At 39.5% G+C, this 23,739-nt stretch overlaps 2 protein-coding genes across 2 annotated transcripts in view; one reads left to right on the top strand and one right to left on the bottom strand.

The window, feature by feature from the left end:
• The window catches only part of OTOG (otogelin), a 104,458-nt gene extending 84,977 nt beyond the window's left edge, over positions 1–19,481 (bottom strand). The window contains exons 1-13 of the mRNA XM_056355075.1: positions 19,363–19,481; positions 19,214–19,274; positions 19,025–19,079; positions 15,057–15,147; positions 7,324–7,416; positions 6,943–7,097; positions 6,428–6,546; positions 5,848–6,053; positions 4,170–4,300; positions 3,316–3,422; positions 2,350–2,459; positions 1,392–1,517; positions 132–240 (exon numbers count right to left, since the gene is read on the bottom strand). Of these exons, the coding sequence (XP_056211050.1) occupies positions 132–240; positions 1,392–1,517; positions 2,350–2,459; positions 3,316–3,422; positions 4,170–4,300; positions 5,848–6,053; positions 6,428–6,546; positions 6,943–7,097; positions 7,324–7,416; positions 15,057–15,147; positions 19,025–19,079; positions 19,214–19,274; positions 19,363–19,414 (1,415 nt within the window). The 5' untranslated portion in view covers positions 19,415–19,481. The remainder of the gene's footprint in view (positions 1–131; positions 241–1,391; positions 1,518–2,349; positions 2,460–3,315; positions 3,423–4,169; positions 4,301–5,847; positions 6,054–6,427; positions 6,547–6,942; positions 7,098–7,323; positions 7,417–15,056; positions 15,148–19,024; positions 19,080–19,213; positions 19,275–19,362) is intronic.
• A 2,677-nt stretch (positions 19,482–22,158) lies between these two features.
• LOC130156411 (harmonin-like) overlaps positions 22,159–23,739 on the top strand; it is a 51,434-nt gene continuing 49,853 nt past the window's right edge. The window contains exon 1 of the mRNA XM_056354879.1: positions 22,159–22,652. Within this exon, the coding sequence (XP_056210854.1) occupies positions 22,617–22,652 (36 nt within the window). The 5' untranslated portion in view covers positions 22,159–22,616. The remainder of the gene's footprint in view (positions 22,653–23,739) is intronic.

The following is a 23,739-nucleotide window of genomic DNA, read 5'->3' as shown; positions in this document are numbered from 1 at the left end:
TTGCATAACTTGTATGGAACAACAGTTTTTCTACATAGAAACAGTGAGGGCTTAACAACTTTATGCAAGGAAGTTCTCTTTTATGACCATGAAAGGATTAAGTCCACAGCATCAAAAGAAAAATTACTAACCAGTTATTACATTCCTCATAAACCACTGAACCCATTTCAAAGAAACTTCCATGGTAGTCACAAGGACAGTCTATAGGCTTGACGCACAATTCATTTTCATAAATTAAGCCTAGAAGAAATAAAACAACATGGAAAAATTGAAATATCTGTACAAATCACTGATGGAGCAGTAACAATTATACCCAAGAATACCACAAATGCTCATGTATGACAATAACACTCCAGACTATTTCGTAGTAATTTTTGCAGAACAAGTATGCATTTGAATTATATTAAATTAATTATATTACATGGACCAGGTGCCTAAACCACTTGAGACACACTAACAATAGTATGAATAACAATAATTTAATATTGAGGGACAGGGGAGGAAACCACCCATACAAAACCAAAAACAAACACACAAGCACCAATACATGCTGCTTTGAGCACCTTTCTATGTTTTAAGTTACTGTTTGGTCCTTATTTTACTGTAATGTTTTTTTGGGTTTTTTTTCTTAATTATTCCATTATTAGAAAGCCAGAGGCTAAAAGACTAGCCAATAAAACTTGAAGATCCATGGCATAACTTCCGCTATCCTGTTTTAAGTAGTTACGCATCCAAGAGAAGCCAGCAACAAGGGGAAAACCAAACACTAAAGTATATTTTGGTAATAAGGGTAAAGTTTTGCCATAGGTAACATCGGTAAATACTTCACTTGCCAGAACCATACAACAGAATAAGAATCTCAGTATCAAAAGCTGTTTCTGGCCACATGAATGAGTTTTAGTCATATCACACTTCTGAGCTCTCCTAAGCATCTGACCTTGCAAGCACTCTTCCAGGGAAAAAAAACCACCCCAAACCACACAGCAAAAAACCCCAAAACCTGAACCACCAAAATACCCCCTCTGACCCCCAAAACACTTAACCAATCAACCAAACAAAAAAAAACTAAAAATGAGCAGCAGCCACCAGAATCAGGAGGATGGCTGCCCTGTCAACAACAAAGCAAACCCCATTTTTTCACTCAGATTGTAGAGCTCTACAGCTAGAATGTGGATCTGTGATGAAACATATTCCTACTTGTTAGCGGGAAGAAAAGGCTTTTGTGGGTTACGAGGAAAACAAGATCATTCATCCACATTCTGTTGGCACTGCACTTACAAAGAGCTCCTGTGAATGCCTTAATCTAGCCAGGCCATATAGGTATGTAAACGGGAAGAACAGTAGAAAATGTTATGGAATCAAATAATATGTATTCGAGAAGCAAAATTTACCGTCTGGACAGTAGCATCCATCAATGCAGGGAAGATCACTGTCAATGCACTGTGGTTGTTGATGACACGAAACAGGGCAACAGTTGATGCATTCATTGTAGGTCAAGGGTTCAGCACAAGTAATCACTAAAAAATAGGAACAGGTAGAGAAATGAAAAGCTATTGTACTACTGCCTCAGGGCTTATATAGATTGTACACATTTCTTTCAGGTATTTACTTTCTTGGTAAGCCGATTGAGTATCAGTTGTCTAGATCAATGAAACAATGGTTTTTATAACACATACACAATATACATATATTCACATTCTGGCCATTAAAGGTGCATTGAGAAGGAATAATCTTGAATTACACCAAGGGAGACTCAGGGAAACTTTCTCACAGCAGAGCTATTTAGATACTTAGACCAGCATAAGAAGTGGTAGAACATCAATTAATAAAAATTCTTGGAAACACAGGGGAAATGTGTCACGAATGACAAGGCAGTTTGGGTCCTGTGTTCCAGGCAGGTGGACAAATTAAATGGATCTCTTTCCAACTTACTTGCTGTGACTTCTAAGATGTAGACTTATGCAAGTGTAATTCAGATTTATTTTTAATGCTCATGACACACATTTCATGTATCAGAAAGCTATGAAGACTTTGACAATATTTGAAAGAGTAGCTCTGTGAAAAAACAAATGGTGAATCATCTTAAAGAATTTCTGATGTTTTAATAAGAAGGTTCTTAAAACATATTCTAAGAACCTTAGTTCTTTAAATACATTCAGTACAAATAAAAAAGAAATCCCACTGCATTTATGTAGCCTTGAGGTGAGTCCATAGTTATGCTTTCAGCTTTCATTAAGAACTATATGACTTCAAAATGGGAGTAAAGACAAAGAAGTAAAAGTATGAAGGGCACCCTTTCCAAGACACAACCACTAAGCAGTATTTCCAAGTACAAAAGCATCTGCATACCACACTGCTGAAAGTGCATTCGCCATCCATGAAGCGGCTTTCCTGCTTGGGCGCATGCTCTGGCATATTCAGTTAATGCTCGACACCAAGTTGCATTATCAACTGCTGACCTTACACAAATAAAAATAGATATATTATTTTCCACCTACACTCAAACACGCAATCATAACCTCATGACTGCTCCTGCATTGCATACAACCAAGTTGTCTGAACCTGCTTTAATAAAGTTCTAAAGTACTGTGTTGTTTGGCTAGGTTAAAAGTAAGACATTCTGACATACCTGAAGACAAGTCATGAATGTATTTGAGATATGATGCTAATTTCCTGAATAAATCCATGAAAGCCAGAGACACAGCAGTATAAACAGACTTGAATCAAGGTCTTGATTTTTATAAAAGGAATAACATCCTTCTAGAAACTCACAAGAAGGAAGTGTAAGTTTTCTGCCAGTGAGGCACCATGGTATAAGAAATGGAAATTATCTTCGCCTGTCCTGCCTGTTAATTTAACTAGTTAAAATAAGGAGCGTAGCAGGTTGTGAAATGATAGCATAAATTCAAATACTCATCAAATTCCTCTTTTCCTTGGATTAACCTATGGCTTGTAGATGCCTAACTGGCCTATTCACTATTACTTTTCATTAAAGTTAGAAATATTAATGATGTTGCACATTCAAAATCATAATTGATGCCATACTCAAGTGAAGGTACACTAACAAATTATGAAAATATCTAGGCCTGATTTTGGTCATCCTTATATCAAAGAAAACAGGAACAATTCTGCAAAAAATTTCTGGCAGTAAAACTAGAACAAGTGAGAAAACTAAAATAATAAAAGAATGTTAGATAAAAATTAATATGCAGAAAAAGACACACATTCGTTCTGTTAACATCTACAATTCATTCTTATGATAGAAGGGCAATGTTTTTAAAATAGCTTTGGAATTACCCAAAAACAGTCACTTACATGCAAAGATCATTGGTGCAGCTTGCCATAAAAGGAAGAGGACTCACATATTCATGACATTGTTCAAACGGAGGATGTAACAGGATATTACACAAAGCGTATGCCCTCTGAAATTAATGAGATAGCTGTTGTGAAGAACAGGTTTTCAGAAATAAACCTAAGCAGAACAGAAGACTATGGAAAATCAGAACCGACATCTCAGACTGTGACTAGGAATCACTTTCCTCTCATCAGCTAGAGGCAGCGGCTAGCAACACACTGCTCTCCATGCCAGAGTATTCACAGCATCCACGTTCACACCAATGTTAGTAAAATACATCCCTTCCCCAAGAACATAGACCATGTTGCAGCTAAACCCAGGTGACCTGCAATAGTCTTAATTTCTGTTAAATTACACAGTGAAAGGCAAAAGAAATAGAACATGCCTAGTATCATCTTCAGTTTCAGAGCACTTCAGGGTCATATCTTGAAAACATTACTTAAAAGGAAAAACTACTTCAATGTGATGGACAAATTAACTGTGCCCTTATTCTGTCTTTGCATGCCCACTCCTTTCTATCCTTCCTAAGGGATAGGAACTTCACGAGTCTTCACTCATTTAGACCCAGATTAAAGCACTTCCATTGGTTGCCAAGCAGGCAATATTATATTTCAAAAGATTAAGAATTACATACAGAACGAAAGTGGGGGGGGAAAGGAGAGGACAGGGAAAGCTCTGCTGCAGCAATTATTTCACTCCATGTCTCCAAAGAGGAACTGCGAATATTTCCAGTCTTCTTCAAAGTGTTATGTTAAATTCTCACTCTAATTAGAATCACCAACTATTGTAATAATCCTTTTGTGTTGATCCAAACCTGTAGAGATTCATGGCTTTGTTTCAGACAGGGTGGTTCATTCAGAAGAGATTTATCCCAACTGGGTGTTCCTTGTGGAGGATCCTCCTGCCAACTCTCTACAAATTCTGTTACATCGTCTGTCAGTTTTCCTAAATAAGAGAGAGACACAACAGAGTCACACAGTGACTTGGAAGAACAACAGCATTTCTGTAGGATTTCCCAGGGAAACATCTCAATAATCAAAACACCACATCAAGCAGAGAGCACCAAACCCTTCCTACAACTAGATGTCTAAAGACAACCTAGTCCTTTCAAGAAAGAAAAATACTTTTAAAAAGGACTAAAGTAGGAAGACTTTAGAATGGCAGAAAAAAGCTCACTCAGGTGATTCGGCAAGGAAGGGCTTTAAGGGAACAGGACTGCTCCTGCCACAGTTCTTGAATGGAAGAAAGTAAAGAAAAGCTGTAATAAACTGTGTATACGTAGGTCTGTGCTGCTACTTCATATGAAACTCCCAGCAGAAAGTCTAAAACACAAGAAAGATGAGGCATTCCTGGGTCGCTGCAATGGTACAAAATGATTGTCTACATTAACCAAGTTAAAGTGTGACTTTTCACATAAGCAGAAACATCCACACTAGTATTAAACTAGCTAGTGATGGCATTATCCGTCATAGACAAGTGGTGACATGGATTATTACTTGGGTTACCCATGAATGCATATCTTGCCATATCTTTATTAGTACTGCTTCCCAAGCTAACTGGATAAAGCCAGTATGCAGTGTATCAACTTGTGCTACAATCCCAGCTTTATGCAACTGAGATACCCAGAGAGAGGTGGCTGGATGGAGGCAAGTCTCTGAAGGCAACAAGGACAATGGGCTATTGTTCCAGGTACTAATTTAAACACTCTGATTTAGCGAGCAAACTATTCAATGGGGGGAAGGACTGATAATAGTGCAGAGCCATTGCTTTCTGAAACAGAGTGGCACACGCAAACAACAAAGGAAACATACCACAAACTCTGAGCTTTGAAGTAATACTCTATAGAAATATCCTAATTTTAAGAAGGAGCAAAGAGTTAAACAGTACAAAGCAATGATTTCCAGAGTTTTTTTATTGCCTAACCAAATATCTTTCAAGGGGCCTGATTTTTTTCCCCCCTGGTTCTTTTCATTTTATAGATGTCTTTGTTCAGTATTTATTGAAAGCCAAGACTCTTGGGAGTTGGTATTGAAGGATGGCTGGTAACTACTGAAAATGTTAGCACAAATGGAATGCCAGATCAAACAAGATTTGGCAGTCTTCATTCATTTGATTTACTAATTAAAATTATTGATTTATTTCCAATAGCAGTATCTCAGGCTTCCACAGGCTGGAAAATTGCCAAAAGGGCAGTTAACAAGTAAAAGTAGATTTTAGCTTTCAGGTCCAGAGGAAACTGAAATATAAGCATCATTGTAGATAACTGAGTAAGACAGCTTTTTAAAAATCTCCCAGAGCCCCACCTGTATAGAAATTGGCCCTCTTCATTAACAGTATCATCTACCAGAAGTACTTCCATATCATATTTTCCATTTCAGAAGTTGCCCTCCTTAAATGCAGTTAGCATTACAACTAAAAACTACGCAAAGTAATGTTTATTTCACCTGAAAAAATCTATATTGCATGACAGGAAGTATATTTTAAATACTCACCATAACTAGTTTCGAGATCATCCTGCAGGATAGCATTATTATTTCCACACAGTCCATGTGTTTTGCCCAGATAGTCTGGTGCCATTTTGATGTACACTGCAGACATCCCATCCCAAACCAGACTAAAGGCATACTGGTGCCTGACTAGGAAGTATCCAGCTAGTTTTTGGATGTGTAAGTTTCCAATAATGTAAGGTAATTGTACTCTGAAATGACACAGAACCAAAAACAACTTCACATGAGAAAATGCCACTATTTCATGACTTCCTCATACATGTGAAAATCGCCAATATAAATACTGAGTAACTCCACTAAAATAAGAGGAAGTTGCAAATAACAGGAAAAAAAAAAATCAAAGGATGTGTATCAATGTTTTTACTTAATACTATATACCACTCCTTTAGATATCACCTTCCTCAGACACTACTCTGTAGATGGAGAGTAATTATTACAGCCGTGGTCTGGATACTTTTTTTTACAGTACCAAAACCTAAGTGATCCAGTTTACATCTATTTTACCAAAGCAGTACTCAGATTAATTCCAGTGTAACCACAGCATTAGAAACATAAGTGCAATTACCCAGATCCTTTATAGGTGATTTCACTGCTCATCTTTATCTGTTCATCTCCAGAAAAGAATAAACTAATGGACCGTTTGCAGGAATAAGGAGAAGAGTAGCATTCAGGATCATTATTCACCTGCCAAATAAAATCACTAGTGTCAAAGTCAAGAGTTTCATCAAATTCTTTGTAATCCACACGTTACACAACTAATACTCCCAATCCCGCCCTCAGCATGTGAACAAGTAGTTTTATCCCACTCTTCCCTTCCCCAAAAAATGAGTACAAATAGCACTGTTCTGGGAGTGCTCTTTTCACAGCAGCAGCAGGCTTTGAAAGTACACACATCACTTCTTCCAACTATTTATATTTTGTGCTATAGTAACTGGTAGCCCACATCACATTGAAATTATATCTAGATTACATGCTAGAAGCCCATACTATTATCTCAAGTTATTTTTAACCTCTTAAAATTAATGCATCATTAGCATGTTCACCAACAGTTAAAAGGAATGTAGAAGTACAGTCCCCTACCTGTATGGAAAAACTCTGTTCATCTAATTCAGTGTGTCTCACAAGTGCATATGTAGATTTCCCAGAAAAATAATAATACAGTCCATCGAAAGTTTCAAAGTTATATTGACCCCACGTTCTGCATATATGATCTCTTTCAGCACCTGTGTTATACACTAATAAAAGGAGAGTCACCTCAGACATACTGCTGATTTTTTGAGTCAACATGTTGTTGAGATGTAGTAGTGTATGTGGTATGCTGAGAAATATCACCACAGAAAAGAAAGGAAGGGAAAAATAGTAGGGCACAAAGGAAACTTTAGGCATAGGGCAGTCATTCTTCTAGCTGTGAGAACCCAAGTACAATGCCAGAAACCCAGTTAGTTTTCTCTCTTTACACACCTGTCTGGCATCTTGGTCCAGTTGCATTAAATCGACTGCAGTTGCACAGCTCTCTGTAGACACACTCACCTCCATTAAAACATGTAAGTGAATCTGAGTAGATAAAACAAGACATGTTAAAAATAATTACAACAATTTTCATTCTTAAGACGCAATTCCGTCACCAAATTTAACTCCATGAATGACAGGAGATGCCAACATTAAGAGTCCAGGAGAATCCCACAAAGCTCTGCGAACAGGAAACATATGCCTAAGGATTCACATCAAGACAGACAACCAGATGAAATAAATCTGTGCACATTTAGAGTAGCCACATCAAAATGGTTGTGAAACCTGTTAGTCTGATGTGTTTGGTCCCCTAAGCAATGAATAGAGGAAGTAAACAAGTATTACACAAACAGAAAAGCATGGTGCATGTATCCTTATATAAAAGACTGCTAGAAATAATGTTTTATGGGTATACCCTACCAGGACGAGAGCATACTACCCGAGAAATACAAATATTGAGATAGCAGCTGTAAATCTTTCAGCTGCCTGCCCTCCTTCCATCTTACAACTTTTAAGTATACCAGTCACACTTTCCACAAACACAGAGACCACTGCTTACTCTTGTAATTTTATTAGAGACAAACATTTAAGCAAAGAAAAATTTAATGCCCAAGTATAATGAGCCTACTGTACAGAAAGCAAGTTCCCTGACTCCCTCTTACTAACAGCTTTAAATACACGAAAACAATCCAAAAGCAAGCTGCACGTGGAGAGTATCCTGTGAACATATCCCAGCCAAAAGCAACTAAACCTCTTGCAAAAATCAGAAAGAGCATTTTCAACAAGATTATACAAACACTCTCCAGCTTGCTTTGAAGCTCCTACTTCAGTTTGAACAAGACTTCCAAAAGCCTCTTAAAAAACTTCATCTGATTCACAAGTGTATCTACCACACAAATTGCTTTCAGATGTACACACCAAGTTAACTGTGCAACCAACGTTTAATTCACAAACTCTTGTCAGAATTCATGGCTTAAATGCTGTTAAGACTTCTGCCTTTTGTGAGGCTACTGCAAACACCATCACCAACTGCTTTACTAAAGTGTGGTCAAGGTAGATGTTTAATGAGGAAAAAGGTCATTTTTAAAGTTCCTTCTGCTTTTTGAGACCCTAAAAACTTCAAAGAAATATGCTCTCTGCTCACAGCTAGCTATAATGTTAAAATGAGAAAGACTTCAAGAAATGTACAATGTAACATAATCTGGAAAAAAGAAAAAAGAAAAAAGAAAAAAGAAAAAAGAAAAAAGGAGCTTATGTGTTCATCTACTTCAGGCCACATGACTTTACAAAATACTACCTTCAGTTACAAGTTTACACAACCCTTGCTTACTGAGTTCTGCCAAAATTTGTCAGTGCAGTTTATTGGTGTTTATATGGCCATCTCCATTCACAAACCCATTATAAATATTAATTTCTTATATGAAAACTTTTGAAATATCCAAACAATTAATTTTGATGCCTTTGTTTTCAATACACCCCACCAAATACCCCCCAAAAAAGCCATGCTGGAGGCAAACAAAGTAAAAGAGAGCACTCCTTTGCCTAGCTAGCCCAAATATCTAACTCCTTTCTCTACCTGGCCAGCATAAACTCAATTTAAAAACTAATGCAAGCAAAACTTAAAAAGGTCCCTACTTACCCAGGCTAAGCCATCTCATTTACATACTCACAGTGACCAATCCTGTCACTAATGCAAAAGTCTTATTACTCTTGTCAAGCGAGGCAGACATTGATCCCTTTTCATCTTGAGTGTTGCGAGACCTGTGTAATCAGAGCTCAGGTCTCTGTTCTTTGCTTCTCTCAGATTATGCCCTATTGCTTGTCCAGTTACAATAATGTGCAATTAGACTGCAAGTCATGTTCCTCTCAGCTGCAGAGGAAGTTAGCCCCCTTTTGATGTTTCAGGTTGAATGATTCCCCTTTAAGCATAGCTCAGGTAACCTGCTTCAAGCCACATTCATTTGAATTGTGAACACAGGCAGCTGATATGGGGACCCTTACCGTCACCGGGAAGGATCTCCCTGGCTACCTTTTAGAGACAAAGGGTGCTAGTGAAATGTGAATTGGAAGTCAAATGACTCAATAATAAGCATTTTTTTTCTTTATGGAGTTATCTTTTGTCTGTGCATGTATGATTCTGAGAAAACATGATAAACATCACTTTTGTATTTGCTTATATCCTTTTTTACATGACTGTAGAGTATCTTACCTTACACCATATGGAAAAGCTCTGTGTGCCAACATTAGTTATCCTTAACCAAGTAATGAGAAGAATACAGTGTTGATTCAGATTACACCTAGTGCTCTTACAACTGTAAATAACGTGGCCTCCTTTAACCATCCAATTCTACTCAATTAACACAGAAATATTTCCTCAGGCATCCAGGATAAACATCCTGTAACAAAGGGCTCACTGATTTGTCATTAAAGGAATATAAACTCCCTAGATAAGCTAACCTGTGTGATCACATCACAAGTTTAGGTCCCTCCTAGAGACATGAGAATCATTGTAACACCTACAAGAAAGAAAATAAACATCAGGAGTAAGTGAAGGTTAAAATTAGGGAAGGTTATGGAAGAATATTATGTCCCTTGTTTATCTGAAGGTGACCTCTATTAAAACATCCTTAGCTCCTCTCTTTCCTTTGACATTATGCCAATTGAGTGCATTGGGTTGGAATCTGTAATTGAAAACTGATGAGACTTTTCTAGCAGAAAGTGGTAGGCCTAAGTAACATGATTTGACTCATATAAGTAAAAATGGGATTTCTACCCAGCGATGCCATTAAAACCTGCAGGTCACTCTGAAAATGCCACCACTGTTGTCATGAAGCAACTTGTCTCAAATTCCTTTTTTATTGAACAGGGTGAAGACTTGGGATCATCTTACAACACGGGTCTGAATTCTTCTCTGCTGCTTTCACTACGTAAATACTCTAACCATCTGGTAATTACTGAAACAGCTGCAACCCCACTCAATATGTGGGCAGGGTTACTTTAGTCCCTTGGGCACATGGACTTCCATTTTAGTTCATCTTTCCTCTTAATTCTTCAGTGTCAGGCAGTGAGAGCCTTCAGGCCAGAGCTGGCACCCTATAAGCAGTAGCAGAACCTCATGCCCATTACTTATCACAGCCCTTGAAAGTGAGAGTGATCTAGCCTGTCTGCATTTCATTGCAAGTGTTTCTGGAGATCAATGTTCAAGCTTCACAGAAAGGACTACTGCTGTTGACCTCCAAAAAGGGATGCTTTAGTAGCATCATGTAGACCTGACAAGAAGTTGTTCCAAAATCCCTTTTGAAATACAGTACAAGGCCCACCCAAGTCTGGTCAGCCTTTCAAACGTTCTTCAGCTGGGTTCCAAGCACAAGTTCTGCCAATTTCATATGATAATTGTTCAAAGGCATCTTGCATCTTCAGCAAAATAAGCATTTACATAGATGCAATATATTTGGTGGTTTGTATCTATGATACAGTGCCCACTTATTTTATAATGCTTTCTTACATTCCTACTTCTTTGATGACTATTTAAGATCTCGAACTTATTTCAGTTGCAAATGAACTGTGTGTCCAGGTTTGCTCACCTATGATTTGTTCTTCTGGTGTTCTAACAAGTTGATTAGGAATGAAATAAGTATATCTGAAAGTAATTATAATGTGAAGTCCTTCAGCATGAAGTGAGATACAGTCACGGAAGAACAGCTGTCCTCTTCAAGCACAAAGAGGTAACTGCAAAGAAAGCCTGGGTCTGTATCCCATACAAAGGTTAAGGTACTAAATCGAAGAGACATCTTTTAAAGTTTTTTCAGAAGTGAAAGCAATCCAACACATTCAAGAACATGTCTAACTAGTCAAATTACCATGCACATCAACTTTGAAATACTTTGTTTAAAGCAACATGTAAATCCAGATGCTCCAACTGAATTTTGGCCTCACTGTAATACACCATTATCGATACACTACTGATTCTTGAGGATTATGTGACTGATGCAGATCTTCTGTTAGTGTTTTTCTGTAAAATATTAAGCACTTCCTAGTGTTGAAATGCTGCATTTTGTTACTGTTACTTAAAACACGGCATGAAAAATCTGTTTAATGCAAATCAAAGACAGGTTTCCTTTCAAGTTATTCATTATTAGATTCACTTGGACAGAGAAGCTGAAGTATGAAATATTAATTTAGAGACCTAAAAGTGATAAAGTTTTACTTAAGCTAGGTAGGTTACAAGGTCCAGTCTGTTCGCTCATTTTGTACGATTCTGCCTATTTACCAATGTTGGCCCAAACAGCTTTAGAGCTCCACAGAGTCATTTACAGAAATAGACAAAAGACTTCATAGTTTTCAGGATTCTTTAAAAGATGGCACATTTTAAAAGTTCTATGCAAGTGTAGAAGAGAGGTCTGTCTCAAGGTTATCAAACTACAATCAACAAATTTTATTCTGAAATGGAGAAGTGAAAAAACAAAGCAGTTGAGGACACAAATTTGCAAGAAACATGAACTGGATCTACAGCCATGCATGAAAGAGTAGAAGGTATGCTTAAAACTGAGTATTTAAACTTTGCTGTCAACATTCTTGATACTTTATATTTTGTAACTGTGTATAAGTTTCATTGCACACTCTCTCTAGAAAGCTTTCAGGTGTTGTTTTGATTATGGGAGAGCCAATACAACAAGTATTTCTTGCATTATCTTTTATCCTCCAACTTCATAGTCTTTGAAAGCATCCAGCTGTAAATGCACAAGTTCTCTGTGGCACACAGGCTGCAGCAGGATGCAATACAGCCTTGAAATGAGGACAAAGACCTCATGTAAGAATAAAATTTTCCTTTCTTGAGATTGAGGTGAATGAGTAGGATGTTATTTTAATCCTTCAATTCTAAGAGTCTTCCAGTTAGCTGCAGATTTTTTGCTGTGGTGCGTCTCTTGAAATCAGTCTTTGAGCACACATACTTCAAAGGACAAGCATCTCCTATAGTAGCAGGGACTTGAAACATTACTCATGACTGTACAGCATTTCAACACAAGAAAATTTGAAGTGTTTAACCTGTTAGGAATTTTCGGCAGTAGTTTGAAACTTACTTCCAGGAATAATTTGTTTTGCCTGTCCCAGGTTCTTAAAATGCTTTAGTTCTGGAGTTTTTGCTTGGGGGTGGGGTGGGGGGGGTTGGTGGTTTTGGTTGGTTTGTTTCTTTTAACTTTGCATGAAAAACAGGTTTGCATGGAAGTAAGTTGCAAGTTTAACAGCTATGTAAACTACATGTTAACTGCTGTCAATTATTCTGATAAACATTTCAAACACAAATCCCATATTCCCTGGGTACAAAAAACTAGCAGAAGATTTTATCTCTTGTACTATTGAACTTTTTTGTTCCATTGACATATAAGACACAACCATCACTTTCTAAACCGCTTTCAGTTGACTAATACAATGCAAAGGTAAAGAGATCTATTGCACAATAAATAACACACCCACCGTATAAACTAACATGTTTTATGTGGAATTTTTATCTATATGGACAGAGCTACAGGAAGAAAAAAAAAATATTACTTCAACAAGAATTGACCACAATAGGATGAAATATAGATCTGTCATAAACATCGTTTTATAAGTATGACATAGAATAATTTTCATAGAGACATTACTGAACTAGAGAAAGCAGCTGACAACCTACCATGCTGGGTTTATTAACAACAACAACAAACCACAAATGAAGCATCTTTACTATTTCAAATATCCCCAGATTGGTGCAAATCATATTCCAAGGTCAGAGCTATAACAGCTTCTGTCTCTTTTCAAACAGGAAGGACCAAAATTAAACAATTCTTCTAAGCATTTAGAGCATGTTACTGAAACTCTTGCACAATGCAGATCAGGTTGTTCTTTTGTTTTGTTTTTAATGATGGATTCCATTTCCCACACAGAGTTCACTAGGATTTAAAAGGGAAACTTCCAAGTCTAGGTATTTCACTGTTTCAAGAGTTTAATAATCCTGATTTTATTTGCCTTCAACTGTGGGCAATCATTAATAATTTTTAAAGCATGTGTCCAACAACATTGTCTTACCAAAGCCAAGTACATCAGAAATGGAAAATCCTTATGAAATATCTTTGTCCCATAGAAATACAAGTTAGAAAGGAAACAGAAAGTTTGTCCTGTCAATCTGCAGAGGGTAATGAAACCTAATTCTTGTCATCATAAATACATCCTCCTTTAAAAGCTTAGACTTGTGATGAGTAGCATTAGATGCTTGCTACCCATTTAATTCTCCCTCTGGTATTTGTCCTTTCTTTTCTTAAATATTAAGGCTATTTAAGAATTAATAAATTTGCACATAAACCTTTTGCAAGAGATCTTAAACAGAAGTCTTGTAAAGGGTTTATATGCAAGTTTATTATTACACACTTTAGCAGAAGCACAATGCATCTTAGAAGCCTTCTCTAGCTGCTTGCTCTGGGGCAGAACATGAAATCCACTAGTCCCATTAAAGGAATTTCCACTTGTCAAAAAATAAACCTAGGAAACCAAACAATTATTATGGCCACAAATTTCTCAGCATGATCTATATATCGTCTCTATATCTGCTTTATTTGGTTAAAAAAAAAAAATCAGAGCTAAGAAAATAAATACTTCTTGGTCAATAAGCTGGCACAACCCTCAAAAGCAGAGGGTTTTACTGGTATAGACAGCTACATTTGTAGAGCAATTTTATCATACACAATATGTAAATGATATTTTTCATACACTGGAGAGGTTCATAGGTTAGTTTTTGTTTGAGTAATATTACATTTCTCTAATCCCTTCCATTATTCCTCCACATTCAGCTACACATTTCTCAAAACAGTATGTATTAAATAAAGAAATTAAAAGCTTTTGGAGATGATACAACCCTAATCACAATTGATAGGAGTCTACACATCAGCCTTGCATTTTGTGGTATAAAGCCAGGGAATGCAAATCCAGACTATTCACTATTAGGTAGGTCCCACATCCAATGCAACCAATCAGGCTGACTGAAGAGAAACTAGGTTTCACTTCACTAACTAAAATTACTCTGAATTACTTTGCCTCTTGTTTCTCCTTTGTACAAGAAAAGCATGACACAGGCTGTACAGACGAGCTAACCCAGAGGATCCTTTACCCCTGAGCAAAGAGATTTAAGCCTGTCTACTTTGCTGCTGAAAACAGTATTATGCAAAAAAGCCAAGATGCAAATTCCTCAAGCAAATGCCCACCTCTGCAAGCTGGTGGCCAAGAGTACCTCACCTGGCTAACCTATAGATTACACACACAAAATGCATCCACAGATTACCTCAGCAAAAAAGTAACAAACAAAAAACCTTCAAGCAGAGAACAGATACAGGACATATAATCCAGTGGCATCTAGGCAGCAATCCACATCTTTAGGTATATCACTGCAAGAGCCATTTCCCTGCTGAAAGCTCTTTGTTCAAAGAACTGCAGTCTTTCAAATGATCAAACCAGAACCCAGTGTAAACTTAAAGCTAGGTCAAATCCCATGATAAATTGTCATATTCCTGTAGTCCTTTGAGACCAGTCAAGGTACAGTCCCCTTACCCTGAAGGCCTGTATGAGCTTTTTTTTTTCCTTCATAAAAATAAATAAATGATGCAGAATATAAAGGACAACTGAAGTTATTTCATGCAGAAACATAAGTAACTTACTAGATAGTCCACATTTCATACTGTGAAGTCTCCTGTTCTGAGATAAGGGTATCGTAGTAGATGAAGCATTATAAAATGCCATTCCAGGTTCCTTTCAGAAAGAACAAAGAAATCAGCAGCTATAACCAACACTTTAAAAATCTCTTCATAGTCTTATCAGTGACTTTACCATTTTTAGAAAGCTCACTCTTTCATATTGGCTTACTAAAAAGTTACCAAAAACCACCAAGTACAGTCACTCAAGACTCCAGTGAAGGAACATCAAAGTACGTGATATCTGAAGACAGCAGGCAGATTTTAAGCCAGTTAAGCCAAAAATGCCTAAAATGTCCAAACACTGTCCTCTGTGCCCTTCTCCATACTGCTTTTATTCTCAGTTACAGACTCTGTACCATCATGTGCATCTAACATAATTCTCAGTATAAACATTGTGCTATTTTGAAAATCCTTATCACTCAGTTACTTAAAATAATTCTAAAGTATATGCATGCATAAATCACTAAAAACCATCATAATAATTAACTAAATGTCTTGTAATGTCTTCAATTCACATGATTTTCCAAGAACTTGATCAAAAAATCCAGCAAAATCAACATGGTTTGGGTGGTTAATTGTTTATTTGTTTAAAAAAACCAACATATCATAAACACCCAGGCTAGTTTTCAAAATGTTTCCTACCATTTTCTCCCTAACTTGTCCTGTTGTTCTAACATCCAAAAATACAGGATGACAAACCAAAGCTTTCATTTTCTTGTATTTCCTTTCTCATAAGCACTTGTGCCTTCAACAGTCAGCACCAAGATACCTTGTTTTCTTGGGGTTTTCTTCTTGTTTTATTTTATGATTAATTAATATGTCTAATTAAATATTTTTATTTAAAATACGTATAAAAAATAATAAGAGTTTTCTTTTATTAATTCTAATTATTGTGGTGAATGAACCTTCCTTTTTCTCCAATAAATTGCCCTTTAGAAAGCCAGTGTTTTGGGTCTATTTGATTTTGTAATCATTTCTATAAATTGATATGTGATGATACTTTGACTCCCTCCCCTCATTCTTGCCATATTCATCTATAAATACAACTTCCACTTCATTCTTCCATCCAGCAGTGGTGCCAGTCACAATCCCTCCGCCTCTCCTTCCAAACCAAAATTATTTACACAGTTGCACATGTATAATTTCTGAACCAGAAATATACCAAGTCTCACCAGGGTAGCATAACAAGAACTCACATGAATACTTAGGAGGGGGTCACAAAACAACAGAACAACAGAAGAAAAAGAAAAAACAACAACAGGTTGGTTGTTAACAGCTTGAAAGTCAGTCACGATCACTAATCATTCAACAGAATCTAGGAAAATTGAACAGACAACATTTCACACTTTTACCCAAGTATGATGCATAGTCCAGTTATGTTTTGTGAACATGAGTTCCTTCCCATCTTCTTCAAAGTGCAAAATTTTACCATTTAATAAATTTATTACTTTGTCTACCCCATTTACAGAGAAGTGGGACTAGGTATAAACCCAATTATTTACACAAAGAGGCACTGTAGATCAGATTTTGGAAATTGCTCTTTAAGATGCAGCTTTGAATGCTTAGGTTCAAGTAAACTTGTGAACAAAGACAAGCCATCTGAAAGCGAGCATTTTAATGATGGAAAGAAATAGGACAGCAGCTAGGCATGTATAATTTGTTTAATATTCCCCACATTTTTTCTTTGAGAGGAAACAATATCCAAGGCAATCTCTGTGTTACTCAGAAAGCAATTTCCATACAAGCTTTTGTAGAAAATATGCTTTAAGGAAATAATACTAACTTCTGGTTTTAATGTGAACAACCAGTCTTGTAAAATGCACTATCATGCTTAAGGGAAAGCAGTATCAGCACTGATCTATAAAGGCGCCTTTACCAGTTCTTCAAAACTGAAATACTTACATTTCCTTAAAACAAAAAAAAAAAAAGCCAGCAATATATCAAATCACAAAATCTTATTCAGCCTATATCATCTACTTGAGAAAAAAAAGAGGAGCAGACCTGCTTTGCCAAGTTACAAAAACCCATTGATATTTTGTCATGATGTGGTTTTATTGACATGCTCATGACACGTAGAAGTATACCTCCTAATTAGTATGTCTTTGTTAGAACTATGTAGCTCACTTTCTCTATAACCCCCTACCTTTTTTCTATAACTGCCTCTATCTAGCGTAACATTTTTCTCAGTTTAATATGAACTTTTTGATCCTCAGAAGCCAATGACTTATAATGGAAAAAAGTTTTTCCTCCTAAAAGCAGTATCTACTTACATTTAGCTAGTTCACCTAATACAGTAACACGTATGTTACAGCCATTTCACATAATTTCTTCACTTCACCTCATGAAGAGCAGCAGCCATATCCTCCAAAATGTTCATTTCAGTGACACAATTACAGAAAGCAGTTTTCTTTAAGGAAAATTCAGTGACAAATACAATACCTGCTAATAAACAGCATTAGCTACAACATATGACATCTACAGTGATACAAATAACTGAGCAAAATATTTCCAAAATTTTATAAACACCACCAGCTATGTCTACATAATTGTATCTAAGGACTTGGTTATTGCCTTTAATTTTCATACCCTAGAACTTTATCGTTCAAATTTCTCAGTCCTGTGCACAATTCTGCAAAGTATTTTTAAAATAGCAGGTGTCTTCTGTGTTCTAAATACCTATTTAGACATTTGACTGAAAACTAATCTCAGAAGATATGCCATTAGCTAAGTCTTCATGGGCATAAAATTCTGCAGGGGGATTAAGCATCATCTCTTAGTGTTGCTTTACGGCTTCCCCTTGAAGAAGCTTATTAAAAGCAAGAAGATGTAAAAATGCATTGTTGTTAGTTTTAGACAGTTCAAATGGCTAGAACAACTACTTTTCAGGTTCTTACCATTTGAAAGCTAATAGTGAATTGATATTTTTTTTTCCTTTCTCCGAAGAATATTTCTAACTGAAGATTTCTGCTCAGTAGGCTAGCACAAAAGGAAACAAAGCCTACTACTGTATCATAAATTCTTGGGGGGGAACCGCAATTTGCTCTTATCGGTGGGTGGCTGTAACCTGTTCGCAATTATGTGGCACATTTTTCTCTGCTCTGAGCTTTTCCCAGGAAGAGCAGAAAAAAAAGCAGAAAGGCAGGCAACCCCTCTGCAGAGCCACAAACCAGGGCCACAAAGCAAACTTTCCTTTTCCCACCCTCAAACAAGGGAGCGAGAACCACAAACCCTAATTACATTTCAGCAACACGCCATGAGCAATATAGTCGAGTTGCCAAGATAAACCGCATCCAAAAACCAGGACAGAGTTGTAGCGATCCGATACTACCAGCTCATTTACTTTTACCAAGTGAACGGGCTGCCACAAAGCTATTCCTGCTGGGTGAGCCAGGCCAGACCTCAGCTTACCTGGGAGCAAGGATGCATCATACAACGTGTAACTATTTCTGGACAGCCGAATCTCTACATACAGCCTTCCCTCACTGCTTAAACACTTTAAACCCCATGTTTCCTTTTGTACATGTCTGACACTCCTCATACCCAAGGTAAAACACACATTGAACGCTGTTCGAAGGGTAAGTGCTGAAGAATCATCAGGAGTAGAACATCCATCAGAAATACTGACGGTATCACGGTAATATAAAGATTTATTCAGGTAAGGTGACAGAAACACGTTATGCTGATGACAACCATAACACCCGTCCCTCAGACCGGCGCCGCCAGCCGCCCCTCAGAGGATCCCGCCACCAGCGTCGCAGCGCGGGAAACCCAGGCACCATCTTGGGCCGCGAGCGACGGCACCGCGCCGCCGCCTCAGCCCCGGTCGCGCTGCGGTGCGAGGAAGAGGCGGGAAGAGGCCGCTGAGGGAAAAGCCGCGCGTCCCGGCCGCCCCGGCCCGCCCGGCATCACAGCGCCCGGCCCGCGTCCCCTACCAGCGTCGCCGCGGCGAGGCCGTCCCCTCTCTGCTGTCCCGCGGCGCTGCTTGGGCTGAGGGCAGAAGAACAAGGCAGGGTTGGCTCGGCCCGGGCGGCCCACCCCGGCCCACCTCAGGGCTGCCGCCCGCCTGGTCGCGCACCGCGGCGGCGAGGAAAGAGCCCCACTGTCCCCAGGCTGGCTCTTACCTGGGGAGCGGCACGTCCCCGCCGGCGGGGAGCTGCGCCCAGGCGCCCCACGGAGACAGGGCTGGAAAGCAAAGGCGGCAGGTTAGTGATGGCCGGCACTGGCCTACCCTCCCTCCCGTCCCCGTGCCCTGCGCGGCGAGGAGGCTCACCCGATGGCAGCCAGGCGCACAGCAGCGCCCCGAGGAGGAGCCGGGCCTCCATACGGGCTCGCAGGCGGCAGTGGCTTCCCGCGGAGCTCCAGCCCTCAACACTAACCGCTACCTGCGCCCTGAACTCATCCCACCCTCCCGGGCGGGGCGGCAGAGGGGTTTATCAGCCGCCCGCCCTCCGCCCCGGCCCTTCCCCGAGCCCCCGCCTCGGACGCCGCCCCTCGCTCTGCAGCGGGGCTCCCCGCAGCCCAACGACCACCGACCTCGCCAGCTCCGCACACGTTTATTGTCACTTTTCCGCCCTTCTGGGGTTTAAGAAACGATTAGTGTTACGGCTTCTTAGCAGGAGCTGAAACCGGGGCAGTTGTAAGACTGCGCCTCGCCCCTAAGGCGAACAAACCCGGGGCTTTGCTGCTAGGGCTGTCCCACGACTGAAATGCCAGCTAGCAGCAAGCTGCCCGCTTGTGCTGAGGGGCAGCAGGCGCTGCTGATGCTTAACACGGGCTATTAGCTCCGACCCAGTCAAACAGGTGTCAGAACTTGAGTAATGAAAGGCACGAGTAAGATATGAACCGAGTTCAGCGTGCAGCTAATGCGTGTGGATTACTTCCATAGCTTCTGAGAACTTTTTTTACTATAAATTCATGCTTTTGAATTTGTAGCTCTCTGTGGACCTTTTTCCAGGTGGTTTGGTTTTTTTGCTTTCTTTCTTTCTTGTATTAAATTTGCTATCTGTTTTACCTTCCTTCCATTATTTGTTTCTTTTTTTCCTCTTCCTACCTCTGTTACCTTTCTTCTGTTCTATTCCCTTTCCCATCTGCTGCTGCCTCTCTCCGCACCAGTCTTCAGGTTTGTATATCTTATAACAGAAGCTTTAGAAGCTGCCCATACCAGGTGAGAAACTGTCTCTGATGAAAAGGGGCTTTTTCTGACTGCTTTGGGAAGTCTGTTAACAGTAAGTCATTAAAAAGATCCCTTTTCTGCCTTTGTAATTTGTCCCTGTGGATTGTATTTCTTGCTGCAACAAGTGTTTCATTTCTAATGAAATGATGGAAAACTAGCGATGTTTTTACTGAGAATTCTATTCTCTCCTGTAAATGCTGGAAGGAGAATGTGGATGAGGGAAAAGAAAGTGAGACAGAAGAGATAATAACTTCAGCACAACCTTTTCCCAACAACCCCAAACAGATTTTTAGAATTATGTGCTAGCCTCAGCCTGTACTCTGTACTCAGCCCATCTACTCTGAATGCACCATGCGCTTGGCTTTGGTGCACTTTCTCTGATCCAGGTTACATTAATGGAAGTAGAGAAAGTCGATCAAAAGCAACAGGAATCAGTTTACACAACACATATTTTAATGTATCTCTTTGCCTATGAAACGGGAACTATTCACTTTATTAATTTTCCCTTAATGCCACAGGTTGCAAACAATAACTGAAACTAGGTTTAAAGCCAATTGAGTTGCAATCTAATTTCTTGCTATGAAAGATTTCATTATTCCCAACTAATAAAGTCATAATTGTACCATCTTTTAATATGAAATATTTAAAACAATGGAAACTTCTGAATCATCTTGTAAATTTACTGATTATCAAATTTCCAGTTTTGGGGCATGGGATAGTTGTGTCAGTTTGTTTGCTTTGTATTTATGCACAGCCAAGCACAGGAATTCCTGTAACAGAGCAGACAGCCCACCAAGGTAATTAAATTTCCTGTGGTGTGTCATTTATCTGATGGTTCAGAGCAGTTTCACATCACCAAATGAAGTTAATTCCACAATATTTACTACATGGAGGAGCTTATGACTCCTGGAAAATTTATCTGTATGATAAAAAAATTACTTTCTTTCAAATGTAAGTAACTTTCAGCTTGTAAAAGATCTATTCCTATGAAGTCTTCTACAAGCAATTGATAGATAACATTGACTGTTCTATATGTAAATTTAAAGGAAACATACATAGTATGTTATGGATCCTTTAAATTTCATGTATCTCCTTCCTTCTCTTTTCAAAAATAAGTCAATTTTGTTTTGCATATGCAGGGGAGAAGTTCTATAGCTGTGTGTCTAATGCTTGGCTAGAATAGCTTTTCAGTATTGTGTGGTACTGGAACTTTGGTAGAAGACAAATGATTTGTGTACAGGTAGTTGCACTTGTAAGATAAAATTGTTTTCTGAAAACATGTTTTGTATTTGTACACAGGTTTAAAATGCATTCTTCTCTTATTCCTGACATCTGATATGAGAAATGGCTAATGTACATATCATTGAAATGTTCTCATACGGCAAAGCCATCTTCTGAGAGAGGTGAGAGAAATTTCTGAAGGAGTTGGTGTAGCTTACAATGGTTATCACACAGAAATAACAAAACAGCTTCCAGTTTGTACCTGGCAGTATGGAATTTCTTGATCATGCCTTTATATGTATTCATACAGGTTTCTATCCTACTGGAAGGAGGAGCAGGTAAGCTACCTGTGCTTCCGTAAACCCCATTCTCTCCAGAGTTATGGGGGTTAGGCTGATTCTGCGGGGAGAGTAAAGGACATAGGTTAGCAGGTCTCCTGCGCTTGCTCACAGCCTTGATTACAGAAGTCTTTATTATTGTGTACTACAGCAGGGAAAGTGGGAGAAGAACCAGCCCAATACAAAATAACCTTAAGAGATTAGTCTGAAATAGATTCTGTTGCAAGTGCTCTGAGCTTGGCTCTTAGGCAGTTACTTTCAGAAAGTATTTGTAAGCAACAATATTCTGTTAGTGGGAAAGGCTGGTGAAAATCAGACTTAGTGATAAGTCAGATTTACCCTGCTTATCTAAAAATAGAAAAAATGAGATTATTTGCAGTAGAGCAATTTATTGAAGAAAACTATTTTTTTTCCCTCCAGGTGTTAGTATGCTTTACATTTCACATCGTGCTTTTTTTAACTAGTAGAGCTAGTGACATACATACCTACAGGTCCAAGAGAGAAGTTTGGATGCGAGCTCTGTGCTGTGTGAGAATCACCAGCTGTAATCTCAGGGAAAAGGCCAGGCAGGTAACGCATCGTGGGGCGGGGGCGGCTTTTCTGTTTTCTTTGACTTGTTCTTTCTTTTTTACTTAGACCTTAAACAACCAAAGCCTGGGGTGCCGCTGAAGCAGCGAGGCGGGGGCCGGCGGCCGGGGTGCAGGAGGCGGTGGCGGGCCAAGGGCGGCCGCACCTCCCACCGCCCCGGGGCGCGGCCTCGCCGCGCAGCCGCCCCGCGCCGCTCCACGCAGTATGGAGCGCCGTGTGGCTCGTGAGTTCCGCCACAAGGTAAGGGAGCGGGGCGGCGGGACGCGTCGACACCCGGGGCCACTGCGCGGGGCGAGCCCCGGCCGTGGGCAGAGCGGCGCTCCGGGGGCCTGCGGCGAGGCGAAGCGCCGGGCTGGGGCACGGCTGGTGGCAGCGGCAGGGCCTGGAGCGCGCTGCCCGCGGCCGAGCGCTGCCTGGGCGCCAGGGAGCGACGGGCGAGGGGGAGGCTCGGGGGGAAAGCGGCTGTCAGCCTCCTGCGAGAGGGTGGCTGTAAAACTTAGAAACCCTTCAAAAGAGAGAGAGAGAAGAGGAAGGACATTTCCCGATGCATGAGCTTTTCCAGGGCTTCATACAACTTACTTTACTTTAACATCACGTAAAAAATGTTGTAGCCAGTTCAGAGAAGGTAAAAAAAAGTGCAGGTGCTGAAGTCCAGGCCCAGGCAGTTCGCATTTGTGCTCTTGCGTGGTGCCAGCAGTTGCTCGGAAGGCTTTAGTTCCACCTTAATACTCACTAGCGCAATTGTGCATGTGCAGTCATGTGCAAACGCGTTTGATACATGGAACAACTCAGTGTGCCTGGCAGGTCGTTTTGTCATTTACCCTGTTAAATAAGTGCTCAGCAGAGTTCCAAATAGTGTGAGCAAAGCAAGCTCCAAAACCTCTATTTAGGAAAAGGAGAGGAAGATTGGTTTACCCATTAAGAGGTGTCTTTGTATAGCCATTTAGGACTCTCTCAGACTAAGGTTTTCCAGTAGTTTTGTGGTTGGGGTTTTTTTGTGGAGGAGGTTGTGGTTGGTCTTGTATTGGGTTTGTGGGGTTTTTGTCAGCTAGGGAATGGAATTTCTTCAAAGTAGCATAATGTTGTGTTTTATAGAAGTATCACCTGGTAATAAACCCATTAACTGAAGAATTGTTAGTATGAAGTAGAGAGGCCACAAAAAACTACCTATATGACAAACTGAAGTTCATAACTATTAAGGACCTGGATGCTCTGTAGCATAGCCATCTAGCAAGTTATTTTTGCCTTGCTACCTATTATTGTATAACTCAACAGTGGGTTGTGCAACATATCTTTAAAGACTCTGGTTCCTAGGCAGATGGTTACC

Source organism: Falco biarmicus, chromosome 10, assembly GCF_023638135.1.
Source record: "Falco biarmicus isolate bFalBia1 chromosome 10, bFalBia1.pri, whole genome shotgun sequence".
Classification (NCBI taxonomy): Eukaryota; Metazoa; Chordata; class Aves; order Falconiformes; family Falconidae; genus Falco; species Falco biarmicus.
The sequence above is the reverse complement of the archived record's forward strand: the minus strand, read 5'-3'. Positions and strand labels throughout refer to the sequence as shown.